The sequence below is a fragment of the Dipteris shenzhenensis genome, chromosome 27 (genome assembly GCF_047967505.1).
Source record: "Dipteris shenzhenensis isolate YYH24624 ecotype China chromosome 27, Dip_SZ_1.0, whole genome shotgun sequence".
NCBI lineage: Eukaryota > Viridiplantae > Streptophyta > Polypodiopsida > Gleicheniales > Dipteridaceae > Dipteris > Dipteris shenzhenensis.
In genome coordinates, this window is record NC_141622.1 from 19,229,335 (window position 1) to 19,256,972 (window position 27,638).

General features: G+C 41.9%; 1 protein-coding gene across 3 annotated transcripts in view; it reads right to left on the reverse strand.

The window, feature by feature from the left end:
* Positions 1–465: 465 nt before the first annotated feature.
* LOC147883990 (dihydrolipoyllysine-residue acetyltransferase component 2 of pyruvate dehydrogenase complex, mitochondrial-like) overlaps positions 466–27,638 on the reverse strand; it is an 88,340-nt gene continuing 61,167 nt past the window's right edge. For 2 of the 3 annotated variants that reach the window (XM_087398123.1, XM_087398122.1), the window contains exons 7-17: positions 16,593–16,838; positions 16,179–16,251; positions 15,958–16,046; positions 15,707–15,792; positions 15,523–15,598; positions 15,278–15,345; positions 15,076–15,142; positions 14,859–14,954; positions 14,596–14,698; positions 1,092–1,184; positions 466–976 (exon numbers count right to left, since the gene is read on the reverse strand). In XM_087398123.1, the coding sequence (XP_087254249.1) occupies positions 906–976; positions 1,092–1,184; positions 14,596–14,698; positions 14,859–14,954; positions 15,076–15,142; positions 15,278–15,345; positions 15,523–15,598; positions 15,707–15,792; positions 15,958–16,046; positions 16,179–16,251; positions 16,593–16,838 (1,068 nt within the window). In that variant the 3' untranslated portion in view covers positions 466–905. The remainder of the gene's footprint in view (positions 977–1,091; positions 1,185–14,595; positions 14,699–14,858; positions 14,955–15,075; positions 15,143–15,277; positions 15,346–15,522; positions 15,599–15,706; positions 15,793–15,957; positions 16,047–16,178; positions 16,252–16,592; positions 16,839–27,638) is intronic. The other variant, XM_087398124.1, reaches the window with a different exon arrangement.

Genomic DNA, 27,638 nt, shown 5'->3' on the forward strand with positions numbered 1-27,638 from the left:
AACTAGTCCAGCCGATTTCAGTGATGTATTGGAGAAGCATTTATTATATAATGTTTTCCATCTGCCCAAGGGTGAATGAAGGTCCAAACTAATGCAGATTCTGTCGTTGTACGAAGGCGGACACGTAGAATGGGGGTTTTGAACATCACTTTAAGAATGAAGGTCCTCAAAAGGTATAGAAGGAAGCTTCACTATGCATGGGTCACAGCAATCCTAGTAAGGACGGACAAAGCAGCAAGGATCATTGGCCATGACACCTATGAGCTTTTAAGTCCCTATATACCAAAGAACACTAGTGGGGAATTGGGAATTGGGATTAACACACAATACCAAGACACAATGAGCTGCAACGTCTGAATTTAACATCTGTCCAGATACTAACGCAATTCACCAAAAGGTTTAACACATACTAGGTCATAAATCAGCAATGAGTATGTAGTATGAGCTTAAAGATAGTAGCGCAAAAGCCTTCAACAGTCAAAAAAGGGGAACTCACATTGGCAACAGCACATAAGCTATTAGAAATTGTCAAAGAATATGTTGACAACAGAGCCTTTGATCCAGGCATTCCAAGAAGTATTTTACTTACAACTCTAATCGCGCTTTTATTGAAGATCCTTCACCTGTACTGTGAAGAAAAAACTTGACGGAAATACAAGCATAGGCTACCCAGGACCTGCCACGATGTGGTATTCTTTGACCATCAAAAATCCAACTGATTGGTCTAGCCAATTCGCCCATTATCCTCCACCTCAGCACTGGAACTCACCTTCAGAATAGCGAATGAGGCTAGTGAGAGTAACCTGTGTGCCATTATTAAACAACCACAGACGTGGAAAGGCTGTATGCCAAAAAAATACAACTCATCTTAGAAGAATGCAAAACTGACGTCAGAACCGAATCCTTCAAAGAAGTAGGGTAACCGGATCCTCAATGTATCCCTTGAAAGCACCAAGCCAACGAGCTCCAATAGCCCCTGAGGCACATGACAGTTGGAATTTAACACTAGTCACACTAACAAATGAAGGTGACGTGAAATATAGGACATCACAGGGGTGTAAGAGCAAACCAAACCAACAGTAGGAGCTCACCATCCACTACTCGGTGGTCGCAGCTCAATGTGGCTGACATAAATGCAGCTGTTGTATATTCACCTTCCAATTCACTTACAACACGTTTTTCAGCTGCAGAAGAAGCAAACATATACAGTCTTGTGAAATAAAGAAAAAATGTACTCAATGAGAAATATACATCATTGGCTGGTAAGATTATAATTCAAATCTAGAAAACAAATCATTGGCAATGTACGAACACTTCAAAGAATATAAGCATGAGAAAAGGGAATAGATCAAAGTTGATGAAGAAGAGTCCAAGAAACATTCCAATCGCTCATAAAGAGTGACTGAAATTTACCAAAATGAGATTCTGAATTAAAGTCTTAATAAGGACAATGAGAACCAATGCTTAAGCTATCACATGTCTTGTTGACTGCAAATTGTCTCGAGAAAATCAGGAAAGGTTCTCAAATGTCCGAAACCCATTATAAGATGCTTGAAAGAGGAAGATCGGCCTAGCACACTATTCTTGCAAAAAAGAACCTTTAAAAATGTATCACAACCTCAGACGAGTATTTGGAGCATAATGAAAGTTTGTGTCTTGATCATACTTTTTTTACAAGAACATCCAAGAAAAAGAAAATGGCGACAAAGTCTGATGGGAAAAGCATTTCAGAAAATCAAATTGCACATAAGAATTGTTCCAAATAAATCAAGTTGAATAGGGTTGTTCATATTTACAACCCCACTGGGTGCATGTTTATTAAAACGCTTAAATACGGATAAGATGACAAAACAAACAAGGTAAACATTTAGTGAGCGGCCCCGCCCCGTGCCTTCTGCTTTGCAATTCCACTAGAATTTATATCATCATGCACATTACATTACAAGGCCTGCTCCCTGGTTTTAATACCATCATTCTCCAATAGCTTGGGAGGTGACCCTTATATCTGCCCCCCATGCTGAAGCAGCCCCTACTACCTTCCTAAAGAATAACACTGCCATTATGGACCAACCACAATGATCACTCCTGCTTTGGTCACTAATTGGTGCATTATTGCTGGTTGACAATCCTACACAACATCTTGAACCTGTTCTAGACTTGTTTCCTACCTGGGTGACCCTGCTAGAGTAAGAGTTACATCCTTTTTTTTGTTAGATCTGACTGCATTATTTGACCTAATCACAATCAACCTAGATTGCTACATGTCACAATGTCCGCAGTTGAGATAAGATTTCGCTTTTGCTTTTGGCTTGCTTTACCTTGCAAGTGTTGTGTTCGGCTTAGGCTGTGGTCTCTGTATGACCAAAGGTTGTATCTCTATACTGCTCTCAAGCCTCTGAATGGCTCTAAAGATATCCACCACATACACTAGCCTATCTCACTAAGGAACATCAAACATCGTTTGATGTCTGCACTAGCCTATCCCCTTTTAAAAAATCAAACATCATTTGATATCTGCACTAAAATGTCTCTCTAAATTGAGGCTGGTGATCATGCTCTTGTAGAATTTGGTCATAATAATATCTCGACACACTATCAATAGCATGTGCACAAAATATAAAATAAATGTAATATAAACAAATGCAAAAAACTGTCGGATAAATAAATGATGACGTAAACTGCATGAAATGCACTGCTCATGCTTTGCTTACAATATCTCTCTCCTTGGATGCCGCCCAGGATTCCAAGAGAGGCAAGGTTATGCAGAATCTGCCCTGCAGGGAAAGTCAAAGATGAGCAGCACGTGCTCTTTAACTGTCGAGCATACGCATGTATCAAGGAGAATCATGGGAACAATAGATATAATCTGAAAAAATCTATTGGAACAGCGAGCCCAGAAGTTTGGAATCTACCTAAAGAAACCTTGGAACACCCCAGCAAAGCTCTTGGAGTAGCACAAAAAACAGCTCAGCAAATACTCACAATGTAGAAAGATTTGTGGGAATTTTATTTCAACGGTTGTAATTGACCATTATCTACTTTAATAGTGGACATCAGCCCCATAGGGTCTCAAGAGGGATTTAATACAATCATATCATCTCTCTCTCTCTCTCTCTCTCTCTCTCTCTCTCTCTCTCTCTCAGCTTTTGTGTCCCTCTCCACTCCTAGTTAGCTAGATATTGAGCGCTCAGTTCCTCCACATCAGATGAGCATCGATACAGCCTCCCCTTACCTCATGAATCGCTCCTTGTTTCCTGATTTTATAAAGATTCCACCCCTCCAATTTCCTCTTCATCCACTCTTCTACTTGCAGGCTATCTCCTACACCTCTCCCTTAACTTATTTCAATCTCTTCCATCACTCACGTGCAAGAATTCAGTTATTACTGAGAGTTCACAAGCAAGGGAGCAGCCTCACCTTGTGCAAGCTCAAACCTAGGTTGAGGACGATGACATGGATGGATTCGGATCAAAACTTGCATAGCTTTATTACCAAGTATGATGTACTAGAGCGACTGGATTAGGTGACACAGCTGATGTGGGATTTTCAAGCATTGTCAGGAAGTAATCCAAGGCATCAAGGGATTTATTACATGGTTGAGACAGACAACAAGGCCAAAGTCATTTGGTAACAGTATTGCAAGCTGCAGCTGCTGGCTTGACAACAAAATGTGGGTTAGAAAGTTGGAGCGAATGTACCTTTGGCACACTCTTTTACTCCTGAGCCTTTCGCGGGAAGAAAGAGCGTACACCTGAAAGTGTGGAGACTTGGCTAAATCAATGGCAGGTACACTTCTCCTTTCAGCCCTTGTCTAATATGATTAAGATTCAAATGGCCCAAGGGTTGTTGAAGGGTAAAGGCTTCACCTGGTGGCGTAAACTCAGAAATAAACCAACAATGTGGGAAGAATTTAAGTGGTCTTCAAATTTGAATTTCTTCAATCTGAGGATAAGGTGGATGTACTAGCCAAAGTCTCTTCTTCGCACATGAGTACTCTCATGTTTGACACATATCTCCAACGGTTTTGGGAGTTGCAAGAAAAAGCACCACATGTAGCTCCTACTACTATGTATGCTTTCTTTGTTAATGGGCTTGGTCAGCAGCACAAACTCCAAGTGAGGGGATAATCAATGTAAATACCTCGAGGATGCAATTACTTTTGTTTGCAAAGATTTATCATGATACTATGGCCAAGGGAAGTAGCTCACAAAAGGTACAACCGCCCATGAACTCTTACGCTCAAGTTGAGGTAACATGACCTCGGAAGGGTCAGCGGACATTTTCCTATAAAGGATCAATGTTTGTATGGTATTTATTTGGGCTTCATGTTAATGGTCAAAAGGATTAATGTTAAGGTCCTTGATGAGGGTGACAAGGCACTGACTAGATGGGTCTAAGGCTATGGGTCTTAAATGCATTAGATGTGTAATATGCCTAGGGGCAAGTGAATAATGGTATCCCAAGAGAGGGGTAGAAAAGATGCATTTAAGAGGTACCCTAGAATGAAGACATGTGGCATACTAGATCCATCTAGGGAATTGGGGCCTAGTGGATTTTGCAAGCAGAAGCTTTCACGTACGATTGGATTCTGAGAGCTTGCTACCACCAAGAATCGGCTGGGAGGATAATCTATGTGCCTACACTCGTGATTGACAGCGATCATATATATGCGAATCTGTTGTACGTTCATGGAGCGTATATTTGGTATCAAAGCCGAGGATGGTGGCTGGTCATCGTGACACCCAACGGAAGATTTGTTGGAGCGTGATGAGTAATAGACTTTGATAGGAACTATCAGGCTCAAGAACTGACAAGCCTCCAGCGTCTTTGTCTCTGTAGCAAGCCCGTCCTCAAAAATCAATCGCACAATGCAGCAGGCCTGAACGCTATTGTCAACCCTCTTAACGCCTTCCTGAGCCTTTGCTGTCAGAGATATGCTACAGGACGTTAGTGGCGTTAATGCAGAATTTATGGTGAGGTAGTCGTGGAGGCAGCGGTGCTCAAGCTGAGAATTGCCTTTGTACAACATGACAACCAGGACAAGGATTTCTATGAAGAGGGAAGTTATACGCTGCTAGTTGACTTTGGAATCGCATTCAGGGAACGTGGGCGATTTGGTCACGATGCATCGTACGTTGAAGAAGGATAACGTATGCAGTGTGGAGGTGACGGGTGATTTCACGTGTAGGATCAGATTTTGAGTCGTCTTCCAATCTGGAGATTTATTCCACGTGTACCAACGACAGGATATTCTCAAGCGTCCTCTTGCAAAATACGTCCATTTGCAGATAATGATCCTACTTTAGCCTTGTCGATGGTCTTCTTTGAATAAGGAATGTTCAAGTGCTGAATTACGGGAGGCCAATGAAACTGCGCAATAGTGTGAGTGTGTGCTAGAGGAAGATAGAGACAAAAAATTTGATTAAAGAGTTTCCGTCGATCATTGATAGAATCCCGTTTTTTCTCGTCCATAACTGGACAGAACTTGACGGAAAACCAGTTTGGAGGCGCTTTTGAGTGGATTTGGATATGTCGAAGTGGCATGGTGTCGAAAGGAGGCAATCAGGGACCTGAACATTGAAGTTTGGACTAGGGAGCTTTCTATTTCTTTATGCCTTGGAATTGTTTGAGTTTTGAAATTTTATTGTGGGGTTGGTTATTTCCCATTACTAAAGATTGCATATATTTCCCTAGTATAGGGAAAGCGTGTTTATTTCAATTGTGAAGTTGTTTGGATTGCAGGCATTCCCTAGCATAGAAAAGTTGTGACAGTTTGCATTTACAGTTTATATAGTGTGTGTAAAAAAATTAAAATTAAAAACACCAATCAACCTAAATGGAAGTTGAAGAAGCTTCTTCTAGGGTAGACCCCGTAGAATCGGGAGTTCGGCCGACCCCGCAGGTATCGCGCCCACAAGCCATACACTGTCTGGTAGAATTACATTATTGGAGGATGCCTTGCAACAGATTTTAGCTCAACAATTGCAAGCAAATGTAGGGCAAACCGAGCTCAGAAAAATGGTTCATAGTATGTCTATTAGACCATCTCATGAAAAGAAAGGTAATGCTCCAATGGAGCCCAAAACCAGTGTTCATACGGTCGAGCCTAGGAGAGCTAAGGTGCCTAATATTGCCAATTATAGGCTAGATAAGTATTTTGGTCGAATGTATGACCGTAGTTCCGATATCATAGAGACCTAGTTACACAAATGAGACGAAGCCTTCGCCATTTGTGAAATCATGAATGATATGAAAAAAAATCCACAAGGCCACCCACATGTTTAATGAGACAGCAGATAGATGGCGGTCCTTGGTGGATAAAACAACATAAAGATCGACTGGCATCCACTACTTGGGAGGGGTTTAAAAAAGAATTTAGAAAACACTTCCTGACGAGGCATCCCGAGCTTGGGAACCTTCGTCAGAGAAATTTATCAGTGGCTGAATACACTGATAAGTTTAGAGAAAGTGTAATGAAAATTTATGAATCTCTACCTCAGTCGATGCAGGTAAAAGATTTTATCTTTGGACTGAATGATAGGATCAAGATGGAAGTTTGGGCTAGGTATGCGAGCACGCTTGATGAAGCAATTGCCATAGCCCTAAACTATAAGGATGCCAAAGGAAACAGACCAAGTGGGTTTGTACAGGTTGGGGCTCGGTATGAGTACCCGAAGAAAACTGGGTTTAAGAAGAAGTGGATTAGCAAAGGGAGTGCCTCACAGCCTAGTGGCCAAGCCAAGCAGGCGAAGCCAGTTGAGAATCCTTCTAAACCAAGTACCACCATTGGAGTGAAAAGAAAAGTAACATCAATGGAAGCCCGGAATTCTTCTTTGAACTCAAAGCAAAGAGAAAAAGCGAGAGAAGGCTTCTATCTTGAGTGCCTTCAGCATCATCAGTGGAAAGATTGTCCACGAAACAAGGATCATCGGATGGCTGAGATGGTGGTCTCAGAATGCGATGTGGAAATGAAGGAAAGTCCCAGAGCAGAACACATGCAGATTCAACTAGCCGGATCTTCTGAAAGGTCAGTACCTGTTTTGTTATATGTGTCTGTTGCTAAGCTAGTAAACAGTGCACCTGATAATATCTTATCAAAGCCCGCAGCAACGGGATATACAACCTTTAACGATACGGAGTTAATTAAGATGAAGGGACAAGTAGCCAATCATGACGTCATTGTGTTCTTTGACTCAGCGTCAACGCACAATGTAATTAATTTCAAGCTTGTAAAGAGGCTGAAATTAAAGACTAGCCCATCTGACTATGCATACACAATCAGAATGACAGACGGAAGTTCGACTGAAATATGACACCAAAGGGTTACCCAGTTGAAACTTCGAATTCAAGACTATGCAGAGAAGCTTGATTTTGAAATGACAAAGCTTGCTCACGCAGATATAGCCCTGGGTAAGGCTTGGCATTTTAGGAAGAATCCAGCCATAGATTGGAAAAGCACATTTATTAGTTCAAGATAAATGATGTGCTGTATGTCTTACGAGGTGAAAAAGATATACATCAAGGACCGCTGGTTTCCGTAATGGAAGTTCGAAAAGCTCAAGAAGAGTTTTTGTTTCTTTGTACAGCATCGGTAGAGCCGATTGATGGTCCTTCGACAAGCACTGATGTTACCCAAGATGGAGAGATGGCTAAGTTGGCTGATCAAATAGAAGAGGAATTCTCTTATTGTTTTAGGGATGAGTTACCTTATGGGTTACCTCCAGAGCAGAATGTTCAACATAAGATTGAACTAATCCCGAGGGCAGAACCTGTAAATAGACCTCCCTATATGTTAAGTTTTACCGAAGAAGCGAAGGTGCAAAGACAACTGGAAGAATACCTCAAGCTGAGGCAAATTCAGCCCAGTTTCTCACCTTTTGCTTCGCCAGTGATATTGAAGAAAAAGAAAGATGATACTTTTCGCCTCTGTATAGATTACAGAGCATTATTAAGCACACGTATTCGATGGCTCGGATCAATGATTTGCTAGATACATTGCATGGGGCCATAATTTTCAGCAAGATTGATCTTAAGTGTGGCTACCATCAGATCCGTATTAGAGCCAAGGATGTGCATAAAACCACTTTTAGACGCAAGTTTGGACATTATGAGTTTTTGGTAATGCCGTTTGGACTTACCAATGCTCGGGCTACATTCGTCATGCTTATGAACGATTTACTACGCCCGTATATCGGGAAGTTTGTAGTACATTTTATTGACGACATTCTTGTTTTCAGCAAAAGTATTGCTGAGCATCACGAACACTTAAGAATAGATTCAATACTTTGAGGAAAGCCAGTCTTCATGTAAATAAAAAGAAAACTATACTGTGTATGGTAAGACTTGAATATTTAGGACTCATTATTACTCCTGAGGGGGTAGAAATGGATCCAAAGAAAGTGGCTGCGATACTGACTTGGCCTATCCCTCAGAGTTTGACCGCTTTGAGATCATTCTTGGGATTTGTTCAATTTTATCGAAGGCATATCAAAGGATATTCCGAAATAGTAATGCTATTGACCGATTTGACCTCAAATAAAGTACATTTTATATGGCAACAGAATCAACGAGAAAGTTTTAAGACCATAAAGCAAGCTGTGGTCTCAGGACCGGTGTTAAAAATAGTTGATCCCCAGAAACAGCTTTTCATTGAAACCGATGCAAGTGGCATTGGGTAGGAGCAGTTCTCCAAGAGCAAAGGCTAGTAGCCTTTGAAAGCAAGAAGCTTTTCTTCCTCTCAACGAAATTGGCCAACTCATGAATTAGAGTTATAAGTTGTTGTCCATGCTTTGAAAACATGGAGACATTATTTATATGGATCAGAATTTTTTGTTGATGTTGATCATGATACTCTGAAACATTTTTGTAAACAACTTGACTTGAGAGGCCACCAAGCTAGGTGGACAGAACTCATGCAGGAGTTTAACTTGACGATTCAGTACCGAAGAGGGAAGGATAATAAAGTTGTTGATGCGTTGTCACGCTTTATGCATAATATGAGTTTCACGGTATTAGAGAGTGCTCTAATCACCGAGATTAGAGAAACTCGAAAGGTGGACGAGTTCGTCCAAAGCCTTTGGCCTAAAGCTCATGTATTTAAACTCGGGAAAAAGGGTGACCTGGCATCCAAAAAAAGCCAAACTTATGCAAGATATACCATAAGAGATGGTATCCTGAAAAGAAATGGCAAGGTAGTAGTACCTAATCAAAATGATCTCAGGCAGAGAGTCATTCAACAATGCCATGATAGCCCATGTGTGGGACATCTAGGAGTCGAGAAAACATACGATCTCGTGAAGTGAAACTTCTTTTGGCCAAAAATGAAAAAACATATTCATGAATATGTGACGTTTTTCGTGTCAAGTAAGGCAGAACGGGTGAAGCCACCCGGACTTTTACAGCCTTTGGAAATACCACAAGGTAGGTGGGAGAGCATTTCCATGGACTTTATTGTAGGTCTGCCTACGACACAAGGTGAATATGATTCTATCCTTGTGATAGTTGATCATCTTACCAAGATGGCTCACTTCATTCCAACTAGAGAGTCTGTTAGTGCCCCGCAAGTGGTGGATTTGCTTATTAAACATATATTTTGTCTGCATGGATTACCTAAATCCATAGTGTCAGACAGGGATGTTAAATTTACCAATCATTTTTTTACTACAATGTTTGAGACACTAAGGAGTGAGTTGGGAATGAGTAGTGGGGATCATCCAAAAACGGATGGTCACACGGAGAGAATCAACCAAATTTAATGCTTAGAGCATATGTGTCATTGAGGCAACATACATGGGACAAGTGGTTGCCACTGTTAGAATTTGCCTACAATGATAGAAAACATTCCTCTACAAGGTTCAATCCGTTTGAACTGAACTATGGTTATAGACCAACAAATCCAACTACAGTTAGAGTACCTTAGAAAATGCCTAGTGCCGCGAACTTTGTGGTTCAGATGCGGGAAATGCTAGCACTTGCCAGAGCTAACATCCGCCAAGCTATGGATAGAGCTAAGGCGTATGTAGATGAAAACAGGTCCGTTAGAGAATTCAAGGAAGGAGAAAAAGTTTTTCTCACAGTTCCTTCGCACTTCAAGTCTTTGACTGCAGAAGAGTGTGCTGAGTTTTCACCCCGATATTATGAGCCGTGGTTAATTCTAAAAAGAATAGGCAAGGTGGCCTATAAATTACAATTACCATAGGGTTGTAAGGTGCACCCAGTGTTTCATGTTTCTCGTTTAAAGAAATTTTTGCATGCAGGTGACTCACTAATCGAGGGTGTTGTTTTGTTTCAGGAGATAGACGCAACCAACAAGAATCGTGGACCGAGGAACAAGGGAAGTACGCAATCGGAAGATACCCACGGCGTTGGTTGCATGGCATGGTTTACCTCCATCAGAAGCTACTTGAGAATCCGTATATCAGTTACGGAGAGTGTTCCCGGACTTTATCATCGAGGATGCTGATGCCTGAAGAGGGAAGGAATGTTACGCTCAAGTTGAGGTAACATGACCTCGGAAGGGTCAATGGATATTTTCCTATAAAGGATCAATGTTTGTATGGTATTTATTTGGGCTTCATGTTAATGGTCAAAAGGATTAATATTAAGGTCCTTGATGAAGGTGACAAGGCAATGACTAAATGGGTCTAAGGCTATGGGTCTTAAATGCATTAAATGTGTAATGTGCCTAGGGGCAAGTGAATAATGGTATCCCAAGAGAGGGGTAGAAAAGATGCATTTAAGAGGTACCCTAGAATGAAGACATGTGGCATACTAGATCCATCTAGGGAATTGGGGTTTGGTGGATTTTGCAAGCAGGAGCCGGGCTTGGTGGATTTTGCAAGCAGGAGCTTTCACGTATGATTGGATTCTGAGAGCTTGCTACCATCGAGAATCGGCTGGGATAATCTGTGTGCCTGCACCCGTGATTGACAGTGATCATATACACCATGCCACAGAGAAAGAAACGCAGGTTTCCATTCTTGATGGATAACCAGACTCAACCCCTGAGTTCCTACTCATACTCCGGGGATGCAACATCAAAGCGAACAAAGACAGTACAACAAACTCTTCAATTTATAGAGGGACGATGTTACCTTTGGGGACAGAAAAGACATTTAAGGAGTAATTGTCCTCAAGTGAATAAGAAAGCAAAGGGATTTAAAGATCAAAATTAGTGGATAAGCTTGAATTATTAAAAAACTCAATAAAGTTACACTCAAGAATAGATATCTCCTTCCTAGGGCAGATGATCATATAGGTAAGCTGCAAGGAGCTACCTATTTCACGAAGATTGGCTTGCATACTGGTTATCACTAGATATGGACATCTTTAAGATAGGATTTCATAAACACTATGGCCATTGCAAGTTTTGTGTATTCCCTTGGACTTCCGAATGCCCTTGTTTCAGCAGATGATGAATGATCTCTTTTGATATTACTTAGGAAATTTTGTAGATTAGGAAAGAGATTTTGTTTTTTTGAGTGTCACAACGCTTCTACTGCAGGTCACCCAGAAATTCAGTAAACCTATGATGTGGTAACACCGACTCTAGCCTAAAATGAAAACTGAAATTCCTAATTATGTGGTAAAGTGCCAGCAATGTCAGGTAAATAAGGCAGAAAACCTGAAGGCTGGAGGATTGTTTCATCCTCTTGAGATCTCTATTAGTGGCAGAGCATTTCCATGGAATTCATTGAGAGATTTCCAGAACCAACAGAGGCACGATGCTATTTGGTTTGTGGTGGACAGACTGACAAGTTGGCAAGGTTTTTACCTACCAGAACAATCTTAAAAGCTATTGAATTAGCTCATCAATTTGTTCAACAGTTATTCAGGTTGTATGGATTGTCTTGTGACATAGTTAGTGATAGAGATCCAAAGTTCTCTAGGTGATCATCCTCAGCCTGACTGGCAAATAGAGAGGGTAAATCAAGTCTTGGAAGATATGTTTCGTGCATATGTTCCCAAGAGGTCATCGGATTGGAACAATATCTATCAATGGTGGAATTCACCCAAGTAGTAAGAACACAGCTATTCGGTAAAGTCCATGAATGCTTATGTAGGAATATCTCCAATGACGGTTGGATCGAAAGGTATTCAGCTTGACGCACCTAAGGATTTCTTGCTAAATATGCAAGAGATGCTGGTGACTGCACAAGATAGAGCATGGGCAAAATTCGTCGAGGGAGTTTTCCAAAGGGACGCTGGTATACTTGCAAATACCTAAAGATTCAAAGACATTGAGGACTGGACGGGTAGAGAAATTATCCCCTAGATATTGTGGGCCATTTCTAATCTTGAAAAAGATTAGAGAAGTGGCATATAAACTAGAATCGCCTCCGCAAGTAAAAGTTCATCCCATCTTCATGTTTGTAGACTGAAAAAGGTATTTGGGGCTGCGGACAATCTTATTTCTCCCCAAGAGCTTGTGGAAGTTGAGGCCTGACTTATATATCCTGCAAAGGTAATTGATTGCAAGGAAATAGAACTAGGAAATAAGATAATTCTAGAGTTAAAGATCAAGTGGAAGGATAGGTTAGAGGAAGACTCATCTTGAAGGTCAGTTGCCACTTTAGAGAAGAACTTCCCGTGATTCGTTTAGGAGTAAACGTTTGACGAGGGTAACAATGTGACGTACCTGGAATGCTAATCTCTCGATTAGTGGACTTAATCCAACAGGGTTAGGAAGCCCTTGGATTAAGATTGGCAAGCTTATGCAGGGTTTAGAGCCGTGCGCAATAACTAAGGGCCAGTCAACTATATTTAGCTAGGTATGCTAATTAAAGTGGGATGCTCTTTTATATGAGAGTTCCCTAACCCATAGGTCCCAAGAGGTTCTAATACCACTGTCAAATCCCGCCTCGATCTAGCCCTAATAACAACCATAGTATTTCTTGGTAAAATACAATCATGGGGCAGGTAAACTCACCTCCCAACCAGCCCCAGGCATGTTGGAATGAATTCAAACTACATCCACAAGCTTGTGCCAAAAGACCATGGCATCCCATACCACCAAAGCCCATCCACAAGAAGCCTGGCATCTTGCATCTGCCACAAAGGTAGAAGAGCCTTGGCTCATGATCCAAGCCTGACCATCCAGCGTCCAGCTGACGAGTCTGTTTAATCCCAATGCCCCCTATGGATTAGGTCCGCTAATCCGGAGATTAGCATTCCAGGTACAAAACATAGTATGTTATTATGTTGCTCCTAATAGCCAAAGCCTTTCATTTTTTTATTTTCAACATGAGCAAGTAGCTTTTAGTTTAGACCTCGTCTTTACAATGTGCTAATTATCTTGGACCCAGATGTAATCGAAACTAATTCTATAAGTTGGTTATGTTTTGAGATAATTGCTTGGTGGTGATGCAAATGTGTTTGTTTGCTCTTGTGATGATGAACAAGAAGGAACTCTATTGAATCTATTTAGAGCCTCTAAAATAAGTAGTTGAACTAATACTTACAAAAGATGTCGCTATATGCCTGTATAGGGAATTTTTGAACCTTCGGATCTTCTAAATGTCAAACAAGACATGGAAAGAAGTTTGAATACATGTGTAGCTTGATGCAATAAGCATCTAGTTCAGGAAAGTCTCCAAGCATAGATCAGAAGAAGGGGAAAAAAAAAAGAACGATTTGGCCACTGATGGTTGAGAGAATGTGAAAGAAAGAACAGGCATTGTCGTTCTCCATCCTCTTCCTCTCATGAAGGTTCACATGGATGTTGAAAACGTGATAAGATCCAATCGGGTGAGAAACTTTTGACTATTCCTAAGTATAATGGTGATCAAAAATCCAAACTTCTAGTAGGCTAAAATTGAATTCACGACCCTTTCATTTGAGGCTTCAGCCACTCTTTGGTGGCAAGCCATTAAAGCTCGTAAGGAACAACGACATGGGAAACCCAAGCTCCGCTAGGTTCTGTGGGCACCCAACATTGCAAACGTACGAACACATGCCCTTTAAAGTAGTATGAGACAAAATATGAGGATCTCAGAGCCTCGAAAGAGAGGTGCATTGACACAGAGGCAAAATGGAACCGTGCTGGAAAAAGGGCGGAAGACGCTAATCGTCCTACAAGAGAGACAAGCAAGGGCACATGCACATGCAAAGACAAATACGATTTGATTTTTAATGACTTCTGAAAACCTAATGAGTGTAAATGCCAGAAAACTGCAGCATGCATCAATTGGTAGAACATCCAATTATACTCCCAAAATCCACACTACAACCCTTTAACTTTTCCACAACAACACTAACCCCAAAAAAAGGGGATTCTTAAGAGCTATTATAAATAAGGTAGCCACCAAGGAATTTAGGTTAACAAGAAGAATTTAGAAACCAAATATTTGGTATGATACATAGTGGCTCTTGACGAGTATTAGGTGTCATTCAAAATAGTGACTAGCATCGTCCCCCCTTGTTCTTTTTGCATCAAAAATCAATCCAATGAGACAATAGCACTCATCCAGATGGCTTTCAAACATGCCATGATAGGAGGTCTTACTGTCTACTATGCTGCAAAACGATATATTAATTTTCAATTGTCAGAAAATTTTGAAAAATTGCAACGAGATTATAAAATTGGGAGCAACTTACTTGTACCCACTGCAAGAATGCAAGCCTGAGGTGGATTGATGATAGCACAGAATTGTTTAACCCCAAATGGCCCTCCCAGATTTGAAACTGTGAAGGTCCCGCCCTGTAGGGTACAAAGGAAATCTTTGAAGTTAGTTGATGGAGGATTAAATACAATTATAATAGTGTGAACCGACCTCATAGTCAACCAGTTTTAAGCTGTTCTTTTTAGTTTTAACCTGATGGAGGATTAAATACAACTAAAATAGTGTGAACTGACTTACCTCATAGTCAACCGGTTTTAAGCTGTTCTTTTTAGCTTTATCTGCTAATGTCTTGACCTCCTCAGCAATTGTAGCCAGCCCTTTTGTGTCAGCACTCTGGACACACAAGGGAACGTAAGGTTTCCTGTTTTTTCTTCAAAGAAATGACCACTTGAGATTACGTATCCTGATAAGCTACCCTCAAAACATCTACAATTTTATTTACGATATCTCTCACCTTCACTACTGGTACAAGCAAGCCAAAGTCAGTCTGCACAGCAACACTGATATTTATACTACGATACCTGTTCACAATACAGCCAACTATTCCCGTTCTCAGTTTGCAACTTGTACAAAAATTTAGAAGAACAGGGAAGGTAGCTTTTGAGATCTATCCACACTTCTAGAAGCTGTTTCCAAATTGTAAATGTTTATCTTACTGTCGAATAAAATCATCTGTCCAAGAACTGTTGCACTCTGGAACTTTTCTCAAAGCCATTGCTGCAGCCTACACAATTTAATTTACACACATCAGTAGTACAAGGCTACTGGAACCCGAGCTGATTGCTGCAGAACAACTAACTACATACAACCATGGTTTTCTTTGGGTTGCTGCTTATTGACAATAACATGTGTATTGTCCGATTCCTCTTTCTTTGATACCTTGGAAAGATAGAAAATACACCTTCAAAACGAAATCATTGATTGAAATCCTTTTGCCTCCTGATGCTTCCTGAAGGTTGTTCAGCTTACTCCTCAACCTGGAGCCATGTATGGAGCCACTAATAAAACTTGCCAAGCTTTATGCCATCAGAAATCAGCATTGCTTTAAATAAAAGCCAACTTTAGCGAAATTAAGTTGTACTTACGACAGAAGATTATCCACACGGGTATCAACTGTTAAGTAGTAGTGAGGAATGGTTTGCTTGGATAACAGAAGTCTTTGAGCTGCTATCTGCAACCATGAGCAAGAACACTTACAAACTGACTTACAGAACCCCAATGGGTGCACAGAGGAAAATATTGATTATCGTGTGACAAAAATCAGCATGCCTGAATGTAAAACAGACCAGAGCACAGTGGTGTTCATGACCCACCAACAAAATTTATGAAAGCTTACTCTTCTTATCTGAGTGTGTGGGATATCATTATACTCCAGAGTCTGTAACGGCTTTTCAGATGGTTGTGCACGTGCAAGAGCACCAGAAGCTACACGCCAAAACCCACAGCAAAGGGATGGAGGCATCAAATTTTTATTAGAGAAATCAGGCGTGCATACCCCAATCAAACAAAATGTTGAACATCATAATGAATGAATCATGTAACTATGACTATTTTCACCTAAAAGCTCTTCAACATCAGCCTTCACTATACGCCCATCTGGACCAGTACCTTTTACGCTTGAAAGAGGAACCTGAGGCATCATAATACCACCGGTTAAACTTTGTACTTTTTACATCTTCCCTCATTAAGAAATTTTGATGCAGGCATAAGAATAAAGAAAACAAAGAATTTCATCCTTTTCCATTCCTTTCCCTTTTATCCCCCTCCCTTCCCACACCCCCACCTTCTCTTTTATCTCCCTGCCAAATGTAAAAGGGGGCGGAACACGCAGGCACAAGTAAAGATGCTCTGACAAGAGCATCACATTGCACACAAACCACACTCTACTCACGCAGTCACCTGACCCAATCCAAACAAGGTTTGCTCAAAGTTATGCATATCTAAACCAAAGCAAGCAAGAAAGAACTTTACACTATTTCCTTCAGCATGTTTCCGAGCTGCTGGACTGGCAGAAACGCGATCCTCTGCATGTGAAGTTGTGCTTGGTTTAGCTGCCTCTGCTTGGGAAGGCACTGCACTGCTTGATTTAGGTTCGTCTGCTTTCATAGCATCTTTCTTCGGAGGTGCAGGAGACGCTGTGGAAGCTGCCTCACTTGTGGCTTTGTAATCACGAAACTTAGCAACCTCCTCCTTAGACTCAACAGTCACTGCTATAGCCTAGCAAGCATAAAATTGTTGCTTGAGAGAAAACCACCCAGAGTTTGATTTGACAAATTTGATGCATATTATAATAGTGTACACTTGTGCATGACATAGGAAAGAAATGCACATGCAACACGCATGACAGGGAAAATGCAAACAAGAAATTGTATGAAGTATTTATTAAACCAGATTTAATAAATTGCAATACAGGGATACAAGTTTAACCCTATATCATACATGGAACACTGGATCAAACACAGCATAGAACCCTCAAAAGAGCTCACAAATGTTCACCACAAAGAACTTGTCAAGGTAGGATGATACACGTGGTCCTTTTCTTTTCATTGTTACATCCACATGTATTTGATTATGTATGATCCGACTTAGGATTCAGCACGGGTGATGATGCTCGTTTCAGTAGGTCCACCCTTACTATGATTTGTATCAGGTTTTCTTTCAGTCTCATAGACCCATCGGTCTTCCAAAGACTCTAATAAAATTTCTTTCTTTCTTTCTTTCACCTAGGGCATTCAAGAAAGGACACCTTTAATTTATGGACAGCTGGCCAATCTATTCAGAGCCTTCTCAAAAATGCTCCGTCTTGGGAGTCCTTATTTTACTGTGGGGAGCTGCTTTCTGAAGCAGGGATAACACACATGGAAACATTATTCTCCATTCCATTATGGACAAGTGACAAGGATTGCCAGCAGAGTGTGCTGAAGGTAGCAGACCAGGTGCTCCACTATATTCAGAGAAACTATCGTACCTCAAATGCAAAAAAAACTGAGACAAGACATGGAATGGACCGGCACATCAGGAAAAGAGGAAGATGATTTCCTATGTGTGATCAAGTCTAGCAAATATGCGTGAATATCAGGTTCCCCTCGTAAAGCACGTTCGTTTGGTCAACAACTCATAGATTATACTAGAAGCATGTTGAGAGTGCCAACCTGCTCCCTCCTCCTTGTTAGCCTCCTCGTGTCACGGGGGCGTGAAATTCTAAGTACTTTAATGTACTACAAGACTGTGACAACTTTGGTTTTAAAAGTCCAAGCGTGGGCTTAATAATGTGTAATTAAACGCGGCATGGTGCCTAGCACATAAGCGTAATTAATCCCTAGGCCCAAAGGCATTCCAAGGAATTAAAAGAGTGGTTGTTGGAAAATGATGACGTGGCATTTTTAATGGGCCCCCTAGAGGCCCATGTACCTTCAGTAGCCCCCCTAGAGTTCCAGGTGGCTCTAGTGCCTTCTACATGCTCCTTTGCCATTCTTGGACCTTCCTAGGCCTTCTAAACTTCACATGTGTGGTTTTCTCTCTCATCTTCTCCCTTTGTTGAGATTTTGGACTGGTTTTTCAGCCTCCTTCAGCTGAATTTCGTTTTTCTTCATAACTCCTCACCCGTTTGGATTCCTCGACTTCCATTTGGCCCGATGGATTCCCCTCTGCCTCCCCTTCACAGTGATATGCTTTTCCCTCCGTGCGTTTGGTAGAACGGGCAGAGCTGGGCACTTCTTTTGCTAGTCGAATTTGCAAAAGTGGCTTTTTCTTGACCTTTTTGCTTCTATAGCCTCTTGGGCCTCTCCTCTTGCAAAGCTACAGCTTTCTGTTGAATTACGAGTGGTCCCACGCGCTGGTTGACTGGTTTTTCTCAGTTTTGGAGGACTTTCCGGCGATGAAACTTCTCCAAAACCTTCTCAATGCATTCCTCTCTAAAGCACGCTTCTTTTGAGTCCAAGAATTCCCACTTCTTCGCGACAGAAGCGCTTCTTTTCGCATTTTTCAGTGGAATTCTTGCTGGTCGGCTCTTGTAAATGCTCTTTCTTCATGCCTTTGCACTCCTCTTTGGCAAGATGGCCAGATGCATGCTTAAGGCCAAGTCTTTGCCCAATAAATTTTGGCTTGATGCAGTAATGTGTGCCAACTATGTGCTAAATAGATCACCTACACGGGCATTAAAGACTATTACACCTTATGAAGCATGGAAAGGCAGGAAGCCTTCACTTTCACACATGAAAGTTTTTGGGTCTCTTGCATATGTTCATGTACCATCTCAGCTGAGACATAAGCTTGATGACAAGGCAATCAAATGCATATTCATTGGTTACAGCCAGGAGAGCAGAGGGTATCGGTTATATCAACCAAATACTGGGAAGATTATTGTCAGTAGAGATGTGATCTTTGCTGAACATTCAGCTTCTCCTCTTGTGGACTGCAAAGCAAAGCCAGATATTGACATGTTTGATGCCTTTGAATCTTGGTTACCTCTACCATCATCAGAAGAGGATTTTGAGCAGCAACATGAGCCTCCTGCAGGCCCTCCACTAAGCAATAATCAGCCACCACCTCATGCTGATTTGCAGGTTTCTCTTCCGGCACAAAATGATCCCACTACTCATGATGCAATCATTGAAGAAAGAGCTGTCAATAGACAACAAAGGCAAGTTCCCAGATGGCTTCTTGACACATTGAGGGACAGCAAACAAGATCAGCCTTTTGCTGCCCGGACAAGATCAGGGAATAGACAGCATGGTCACTTTCTTGAGTTTGCACTCCTTGCTACAGCTTGCAATGAAGAGCCTTTGTGCCATAAAGATGCTTTTGACAGCAAAGAGTGGATGGATGCAATGAAAGCTAAGTTACAATCTATTGCCAAAAATGACACTTGGGAATTAGTAGATCTCCCACCTGGCAAGCATGCCATTGGAACGCGGTGGGTCTACAAATTAAAAAGGAAATCTGATGGCAGCATAGATCGATACAAAGCCCGTCTTGTTGCAAAAGGGTATGCCCAACAACAAGGCATTGACTTTGAGGAGACATTTGCTCCCACATCCAGGATTACCACCATTCGATTTGTCATTGCCATTGCAGCCCATCATCATTGGCAAGTGCACCAACTTGACATCAAGACTGCCTTTCTTCATGGGGATCTGCAGGAAGAAGTCTATGTCACACAACCTCCTGGCTTTGAGGTTGTTAATTCTGAAAATAAGGTATGCCGGCATACAAAAGCCCTTTATGGTTTGAAGCAGGCACCCAGGGCATGCTATGCCAAAATTCATGCACACTTACTATCCCTTGGTTTTCAGAATAGTCCCACAGAACCCACTCTTTATTTCCGTGGGAGTGGATCTGATTTTTTAGTGCTGATTTTATATGTGGATGATATGCTTATCACGAGCCCAGATACTCAGCAAATTGCAGCTTTCAAGGCTGATTTGCAGCAGATTTTTGACATGTCAGACATGGGACAGCTCCATTATTATTTGGGCATTTAGTTTGTTCATGTTGAGGGGGGTATCATGATGTCTCAGTCCAAGTATATTGGACAGCTCCTTGATCGTTTTCAGTTTGAGGATTACAAGCCAATCTCTACTCCAGTGGACCCTGGCTTCAAATTCTCAACTCATGATGGGAGCCCACCATGTGATATCACTCTTTATCAGCAGGCTGTTGGATGCCTTATTTATTTATGTCACACCAGACCTGACTTGCAGTATGCAGTATCCAGCAGATTCATGCACATGCCCAGTTCACAGCATTGGTAGGCAGTGAAGAGAGTCTTCAGATATCTCAGAGGCACTCAGGATTTAGCCCTCTTCTATGGTGATCAGGGTTCACTTACCATGCATGCTTACACGGATAGTGACTGGGCAGGATGTTCCGACACCAGAGTGTCACATACTGGCAATTGTTTTTTGCTTGGCAATTCATGTATTTCTTGGCTCAGCAAGAAGCAACCGACAGTTGCCACGTCTAGTTGTGAGGCTGAGTACAGGGCAGCCTTCACCGCTACAGTAGAGTGTGTTTGGCTTCGACAGTTACTTACAGATCTTGGTATTTGCCAGACATCCTCCACTATTGTCTACACTGACAGCCAGAGTGCTTTGGCCATTGCGCGTAACCCAGTGTTTCATGCGCGTACCAAGCATATTGAAGTTCACTATCATTATGTTCGGGAGCGGTTGTCAGTAGGAGACATAGAGTTGTCCTATCTTCCCACAGAGGACAACATCGCAGATATGTTTACAAAGGCACTTCCTCGTCCCAAGTTCGAAGTCTTCCGACAGGCTTTACACTTGGTTCCCTTTGTTACATGATCTGACATTCCTTGTACATTCATAGGTGGCTATATCCTTTTGGATGAACATGTGCCACCATGACCAGAAACTACCAAGTATTCTGAGACGTTTCCAGAGTACTTCAGCCCATCCCATGGAGGGGGGTTTGTAGGCCATCTTTTGGTGGTTCTAGTGATGCCCTATAGGCCATGGTATGTGCCTTGTAGGCATAAGTGTAGGCACTTATAGTGTTAGTGCCTTCTATGCCACATAGGACACTTAGTCCTATGTGACACCTAGGACACTTAGTCCTAGGCCTAGATACAAGTACTTTGTACTTGTGTTTTGCAATCTTATCTATCTAAGTTTGACGTGACTTCTTTTTCGACTCGTCACTGCACTCTCTCTCTCTCTTCCATTCGTACCTTCACAAATGGTGATCATGCAATAGTTAATGGTTGTGATATATGCTTTGTGAGCTGTAAATAAGTGCTGAAGTGATTAAAGGTTTAGTTCCACTGCCCTCTGAGTGATTAAAGGCCGGTTTCATTGGTTCCATTGTCGGGATACCACACACTCTTCCTCAAGAGGTGGGCCTCGGTAGTTTATTGGAAGGATATCTTTGCTGCACTTTTTGACAGCTGAATATTACAGCCATAAACATGGTGAGTACCCATAAGCAAGAGAGCTCCACAACTCCTCAAAGGAGAAGGCAGGAAAGCCTTAATGATCTAGCTAGTGTACAGCTGCAGGGAGCACAACAAATGCCTTTTGAGCAGACCACACATGAAGCTACAACTCAGCTCAACGGTGATACTAGGTTCTAGCAGTGAGTCAAATGATGCTACTATGTTAAATGCACAACTTGCAAGTGCAGTGACTGCTTTGACTCAGCTAACTCAAAACTTGGCTCAGATTGTGCAAACAAATGCCAAGAAGAAGAAGAAATCAAGAAAGCACAAGCATAGAAAGAGTGAGTACACACATGCATCAGCTTCTCATGGTAGACAGCACACTCATGCATCAGTTTCCCATGAGGGACAGCCATCAAAAATGACTCAGAAAGTGACTTCCAAGAGAGAGGAATCCCCCAAAAGAGCACTTGAGAAAGAGGTACAAAAAGTACAGCCAATGCAACAAGTATGAGCAGACAGCACAAGGCCTTGGTTTGGGTACTTCTACTCCTCAAAATAATAATGTGCAGTCCATAAATGTGACTCAGCCACCTCAGCCATATTTGAGGCAGCAACCTGAATATTTTGGTACAGATTCTATCTTTGATGCTATGTTGATTTCACCTCCAACTGGGCATAGAAAGCAAGCCATGTATGACAATGTGGGAATGCAGCCAGGCATGCAAGCCATAGCACATGCTCCCATGCCTAATGTTCAGCCAAGCATGGCTCTCCCTAGTGAAGGGGATGCTACAAATATACAGGCATCTTTGGGACAGCCAACATCAAATGTATATAAAGAATTTAAGGATGGTGGTTCTCATCTCAAGTTTGAGACATATAATGGAGTACAGGACAGGTACAAAGCCTTCACATTCCTTTAACAGTTTGATGCTGCATTTTTGGGGGTTTGTTTACAGAAGCATCCAAGATAAGGAAGGTTGCCACATTTTTGAAAGGCAATGCAAGTGGTACACCAACCTTATGCTTCATGGAGATGCACCTACTACTTGGCTGGAATTTAAGCAAGTGTTCTCTTCTACTTGGCTTACTCCAACTTTTGAAGTTGAAGTACTTTATCTATGGGTGTAGAAGTAGGAGTTTGCAGTCAACATAATCAGATACATGGATGCAGTAATGTAGCGTGCATTGTGGGTTCTATGACTCAATTAATTGAGAATGCAAGGACAGCATATGCATGGATGCAGGAGAAGAATTTGGGCTTTATGGACAGCAAAAAAGAAGACAGCAAACGGGCTGCCAAACACCAGGATAAGAAGGACATCAAATCTGAAAATAAAAATTATGTTAAACGACCGTTTCAAAAGGGAGGAAAAGCCCAATTCAAAGCTGGTCAAAGGCATGGACAGCCTAATAAACAGCCCCGTACCAAGTTATCTGATGAAGAGAAAAAGTCACTCATGGAGCAAAACAAATGTTTTATATGCAAAGGAGAGGGACACCGCTCTTATGATTGCCCATCCAAGAAAAGAGACAGGTGAGATGATGATAAGAATGATGATAAGCAGGCTGATCGGAAGGGCAAAAGGCCTAAACCTTCAGCAAGACTTCTTCCAAATGTGATTGGGAGTTTGCCCCATGCACATGATGAAGTCCATAGTGTCAGATAGAGATGTCAAATTTACTGGTCATTTTTGGACTGCGGTATTTGAGACACTAAGGACTGAGTTGGGAATGAGTAGTGGGGATCATCCAGAAACGGATGGTCAGACGGAAAGAATCAACCAAATTTTAGAGGATATGCTTAGAGCATATGTGTCATTGAGGCAACATACATGGGACAAGTGGTTGCCATTGTTAGAGTTTGTCTACAATGATAGAAAACATTCCTCTATAGGGTTGAGTCCGTTTGAGCTGAACTATGGTTATAGGCCAGCGAATCCAACTATAGTTGGAATACCTCAGAAAGTGCCTAGTGCGGCGAACTTTGGGGTTCAGATGCGGGAGATGCTAGCACTTGTGAGAGCTAACATCCTGGCATGGTCTACCTCTATCAGAAGCTACCTGGGAATCCGTATACCAGTTATGGAGAGTATTCCCAGACTTCATCATCAAGGACGCTGATGCTTGAAGAGGGAAGAAATGTTACGCTCAAGTTGAGGTAACATGATCTCGGAAGGGTCAGTCGACATTTTCCTTTAAAGGATCAATGTTTGTATTATATTTGTTTGGGCTTCATGTAAATGATCAAAAAGGAATAAAGGTCAAGGTCCTTGGTGAGGGTGATATGGCACTAGACTAGGTAGATCTAAGGCTAAGGGACCTAAATGCATGAAATGTGCCTAGGGGCAAATGGTTTTAAAGATATCCCAAGAGACGGGTAAATGATTCATTAAGGAAGGACCCTAATTTGAAGACATGTGGCATACTAGATCCATCTAGGGAGTTTTGGGGCTCGTTGGGAATAAGCAAGCAAAAAGCTTTTACGTGATCTGATTTTTGATTTTGACAGCTTGATACCACCGAAGTTGGCTGGGAGGTTATTGAATGTGCCTGCACCTGTGAATCGACGTAACAGTTTAGGAGCAAGCAGATTTTCGCGTGTCATCTTGTTTCTCATGTGCACATCAGCCCCCATCCTGTACAATCCATGCAAACGAAATATATGTCTAATAAACAAATCCGCCACTTGCGGGGCACTAACAGACTCTCTATAGACCTACAATAAAGTCCATGGAAATGCTCTCCCACTTACCTAGTGGTATCTCCAGGGGCTGTAAAAGTCCGGGTGGCTTCACCCGCTCTGCCTTACTTACCTGACACGAAAAACGTGTCACATATTTATGAATATGCTTTTTCATCTTTGGCCAAAAGAAATCTCGCTTCACGAGATCATGTCTTTTCGACTCCTGGACGTCCCGCACATGGGCTATCATGGCATTGTTGAATGACTCTCTGCCTGAGATCATTCTGATTAGGTACTACTACCTTGCCATTTTTTTTCAGCATACCATCCCTTATGGCATATCTTGCATAAGTTCGGCCTTTTCTGGATGCCAGGTCCTCCTTTTCCCCGGGTTTGAACACATGAGCCTTAGGCCAAAGGCTCCGGACGAACTCGTCCACCTTTTCAGTTTCTCTAATCTCAGTCATTAGAGCACTCTTTAATACCGTGAAACTCATATTATGCATAATGCGTGACAACGCATCAGCAACTTTATTATCCTTCCCTCTTCGGTACCGAATCGTCAAGTTAAACTCCTGCATGAGTTCTGCCCACCTAGCTTGGCGGCCTCTCAAGTCAGGTTGTTTACAAAAATGTTTCAGAGTATCATGATCAACATCAACATAAAACTCTGACCCTTACAAATAATGTCTCCATGTTTTCAGAGCATGGACAACAGCATACAACTCTAATTCATGAGTTGGCCAATTTCGTTGAGAGGGAGAAAGCTTCTTGCTTTCAAAGTCTACTGGCCTTCCCTCTTGGAGGAGAATTGCTCCTACCGCAATGCCACTTGCATCGGTTTCAAGGAAAAACGGTTTCTGGGGATCAACTATTTTTAACACCGGTCCTGAGAGACCACAGCTTATTTTATGGTGTTAAAACTTTCCTGTTGATTCTGTCCCCATATAAAAGGTACTTTATCTGAGGTCAGATCAGTCAATGGCGATACTATTTCGGAATATCCTTTGATATGCTTTCGATAAAATTGAGCAAATCCCAAGAATGATCGCAAAGCGGTCAAACTCTGAGGGATTGGCCAAGTCAGTATCGCAGCCACTTTCTTTGGATCCATTTCTACCCCCTCAGGAGTAATTATGAATCCTAAATATTCAAGTCTTACCATACACAGTATAGTTTTCTTTTTATTTACATAAAGACTGGCTTTCCTCAAAGTACTGAACACTATTCTTAAGTATTCATGATGCTCAGTAATACTTTTACTGAATACTAGAATATCGTCAATAAAGTGTACTACAAACTTTCCGATATACGGATGTAGTAAATCGTTCATAAGCATGACGAATGTAGCTGGAGCATTGGTAAGTCCAAAGGGCATTACCAAAAACTCATAATGTCCAAACCTGCTTCTAAAAGCGGTTTTATGCACATCCTCGGTCCTAATACGGATCTGATGGTAGCCACATTTAAGATCTATCTTACTGAAAATTACGGCTCCATGTAATGCATCTAGCAAATCATCGATCCGAGCCATTGGATACCTATGCTTAATAGTAATATTATTCAATGCTCTATAATCTATACAGAGACGAAAAGTATCATCTTTCTTCTTCTTTAATATCACTGGCGAAGCAAAAGGTGAAAAACTTGGTTGAATCTGCCCCAACTTGAGGTATTCTTCCAATTATCTTCGTACCTCCGCTTCTTCGGTAAAACCCAACCTATAGGGAGGTCTATTTACAGGTTCTGCCCCCGAGATTAGTTTAATCTTATGCTGAACATTCTGCTCTGGAGGTAACCCATAAGGTAGCTCATTCCTAAAACAATCAGAGAACTCCTCTACTATTTGATCAGCTAACTTGGCCATCTCTCCATTTTGAGTAACATCAGTGCTAGCCGAAGAATCATCAATCGGCTCTACCGATGCTATACAAAGAAACAAAAACTCTTCTTGAGCTTTTCGAATTTCCATTACGGAAACCAACGGTCCTTGAGGTATATCCTTTTCACCTCGTAAGACATACAGCACATCATTCATCTTGAATTGATAAATGTGCTTTTTCCAATCTATGACAGGATTCTTCCTAGAATGCCAAGCCTTACCCAGGGCTATGTCTGCATGAGCAAGCTTAGTCATTTCAAAATCAAGCTTCTTAGCATAGTCCTGAATTCAAGCTCCAACTGGGTAACCCTTTGGTCCCATACTTCAGTTGAACTTCCATCTGCCATTATGACTGTATATGCATAGTCAGATGGGCTAGCCTTTAGTTTCAGCCTCTTTACAAGCTTGGAGTTAATTACATTGTGCTTTGACGCTGAGTCAAACAACACAATGATCTCATGATTAGCTACTTGCCCTTTCATCTTAATTAACTCCGTATCATTAAAGGCTGTATACCCCGTTGTTGCGGGCTTTGACAGGATATTATCAAGTACACTAGTTACTAACTTAGCAACAAACACACATAACAAAAAAGGTACTAACCTTTGAGAAGATCCCGCTAGCTGAATCTGCATCTGTTCTGCTCTGGGACTTTCCTCCGTTTCCACGTCGCATTCTGAGACCACCATCTCAACCATCCGACGATCCTTGTTTCGTGGACAATCTTTCCACTGATGAGGCTGAAGGCAACCAAAACACAAGCCTTCTCTCCTCGCTTTTTCCCTTTGCTCTGGGTTCAAAGAAGACTTCGACCAAGCCCGGGCTGCCATTGGTGTTACTTTCGTACGATAGCCAAGCAGGCGAAACAAGTCGAGACTCCCAAATCAAGTACCACCATTGGAATGAAAAGAAACTGGATCCCGGTTCCATCGGAGATTTACCTTTCTCCTCACGAGATGGTCTGGCAGACATACTATGCATCATTTTCCTAAGCTCAGGCTGCCCACATTTGTTTGTAACTACTGCGCTAAAATCTGTTGCAAGGCATCCTCTAACATTGCAATTCTGTCAGATAGTGTATGACCTGCTGAGCGCGACACCTGCGGGGTCGGCCGGACTCCCGACTCTACTTTTTTTAATGCAAAAAGTAGTGCTAGTTATATTACTTGAAAGCGAGAGTACAAGAAGGCCTAAAGGCCAGCGGGCTGTAATCACAAAACGGATTCAGCCCGAGGAGTCAAAATGCTAAATACAAGCCTCTTAGGACATAATCATCGGAGAGTGGACAAACAGCCACGCTGGAGGGGCGTAATGCCACTGAAGACTCTGAGTGGAGTGCTGGAAGAACAACCCTCGGTGGTCCCAGTCGCGAAGGAAATGTCGTCTCTTTTCCTTCCCTGCCCGGGACTCTCCCTGAATTTGATCCCACTGACCCTTGAGCGTGTGAATGATCGTGCTCCAGATATCTGCTAGGGTCTGGGTAGTAGAAGTAGTCTGAGCTCCTACAGTCTGCGCGCATCTGGAAGTCCAGATATGCCAGCCTGCGAT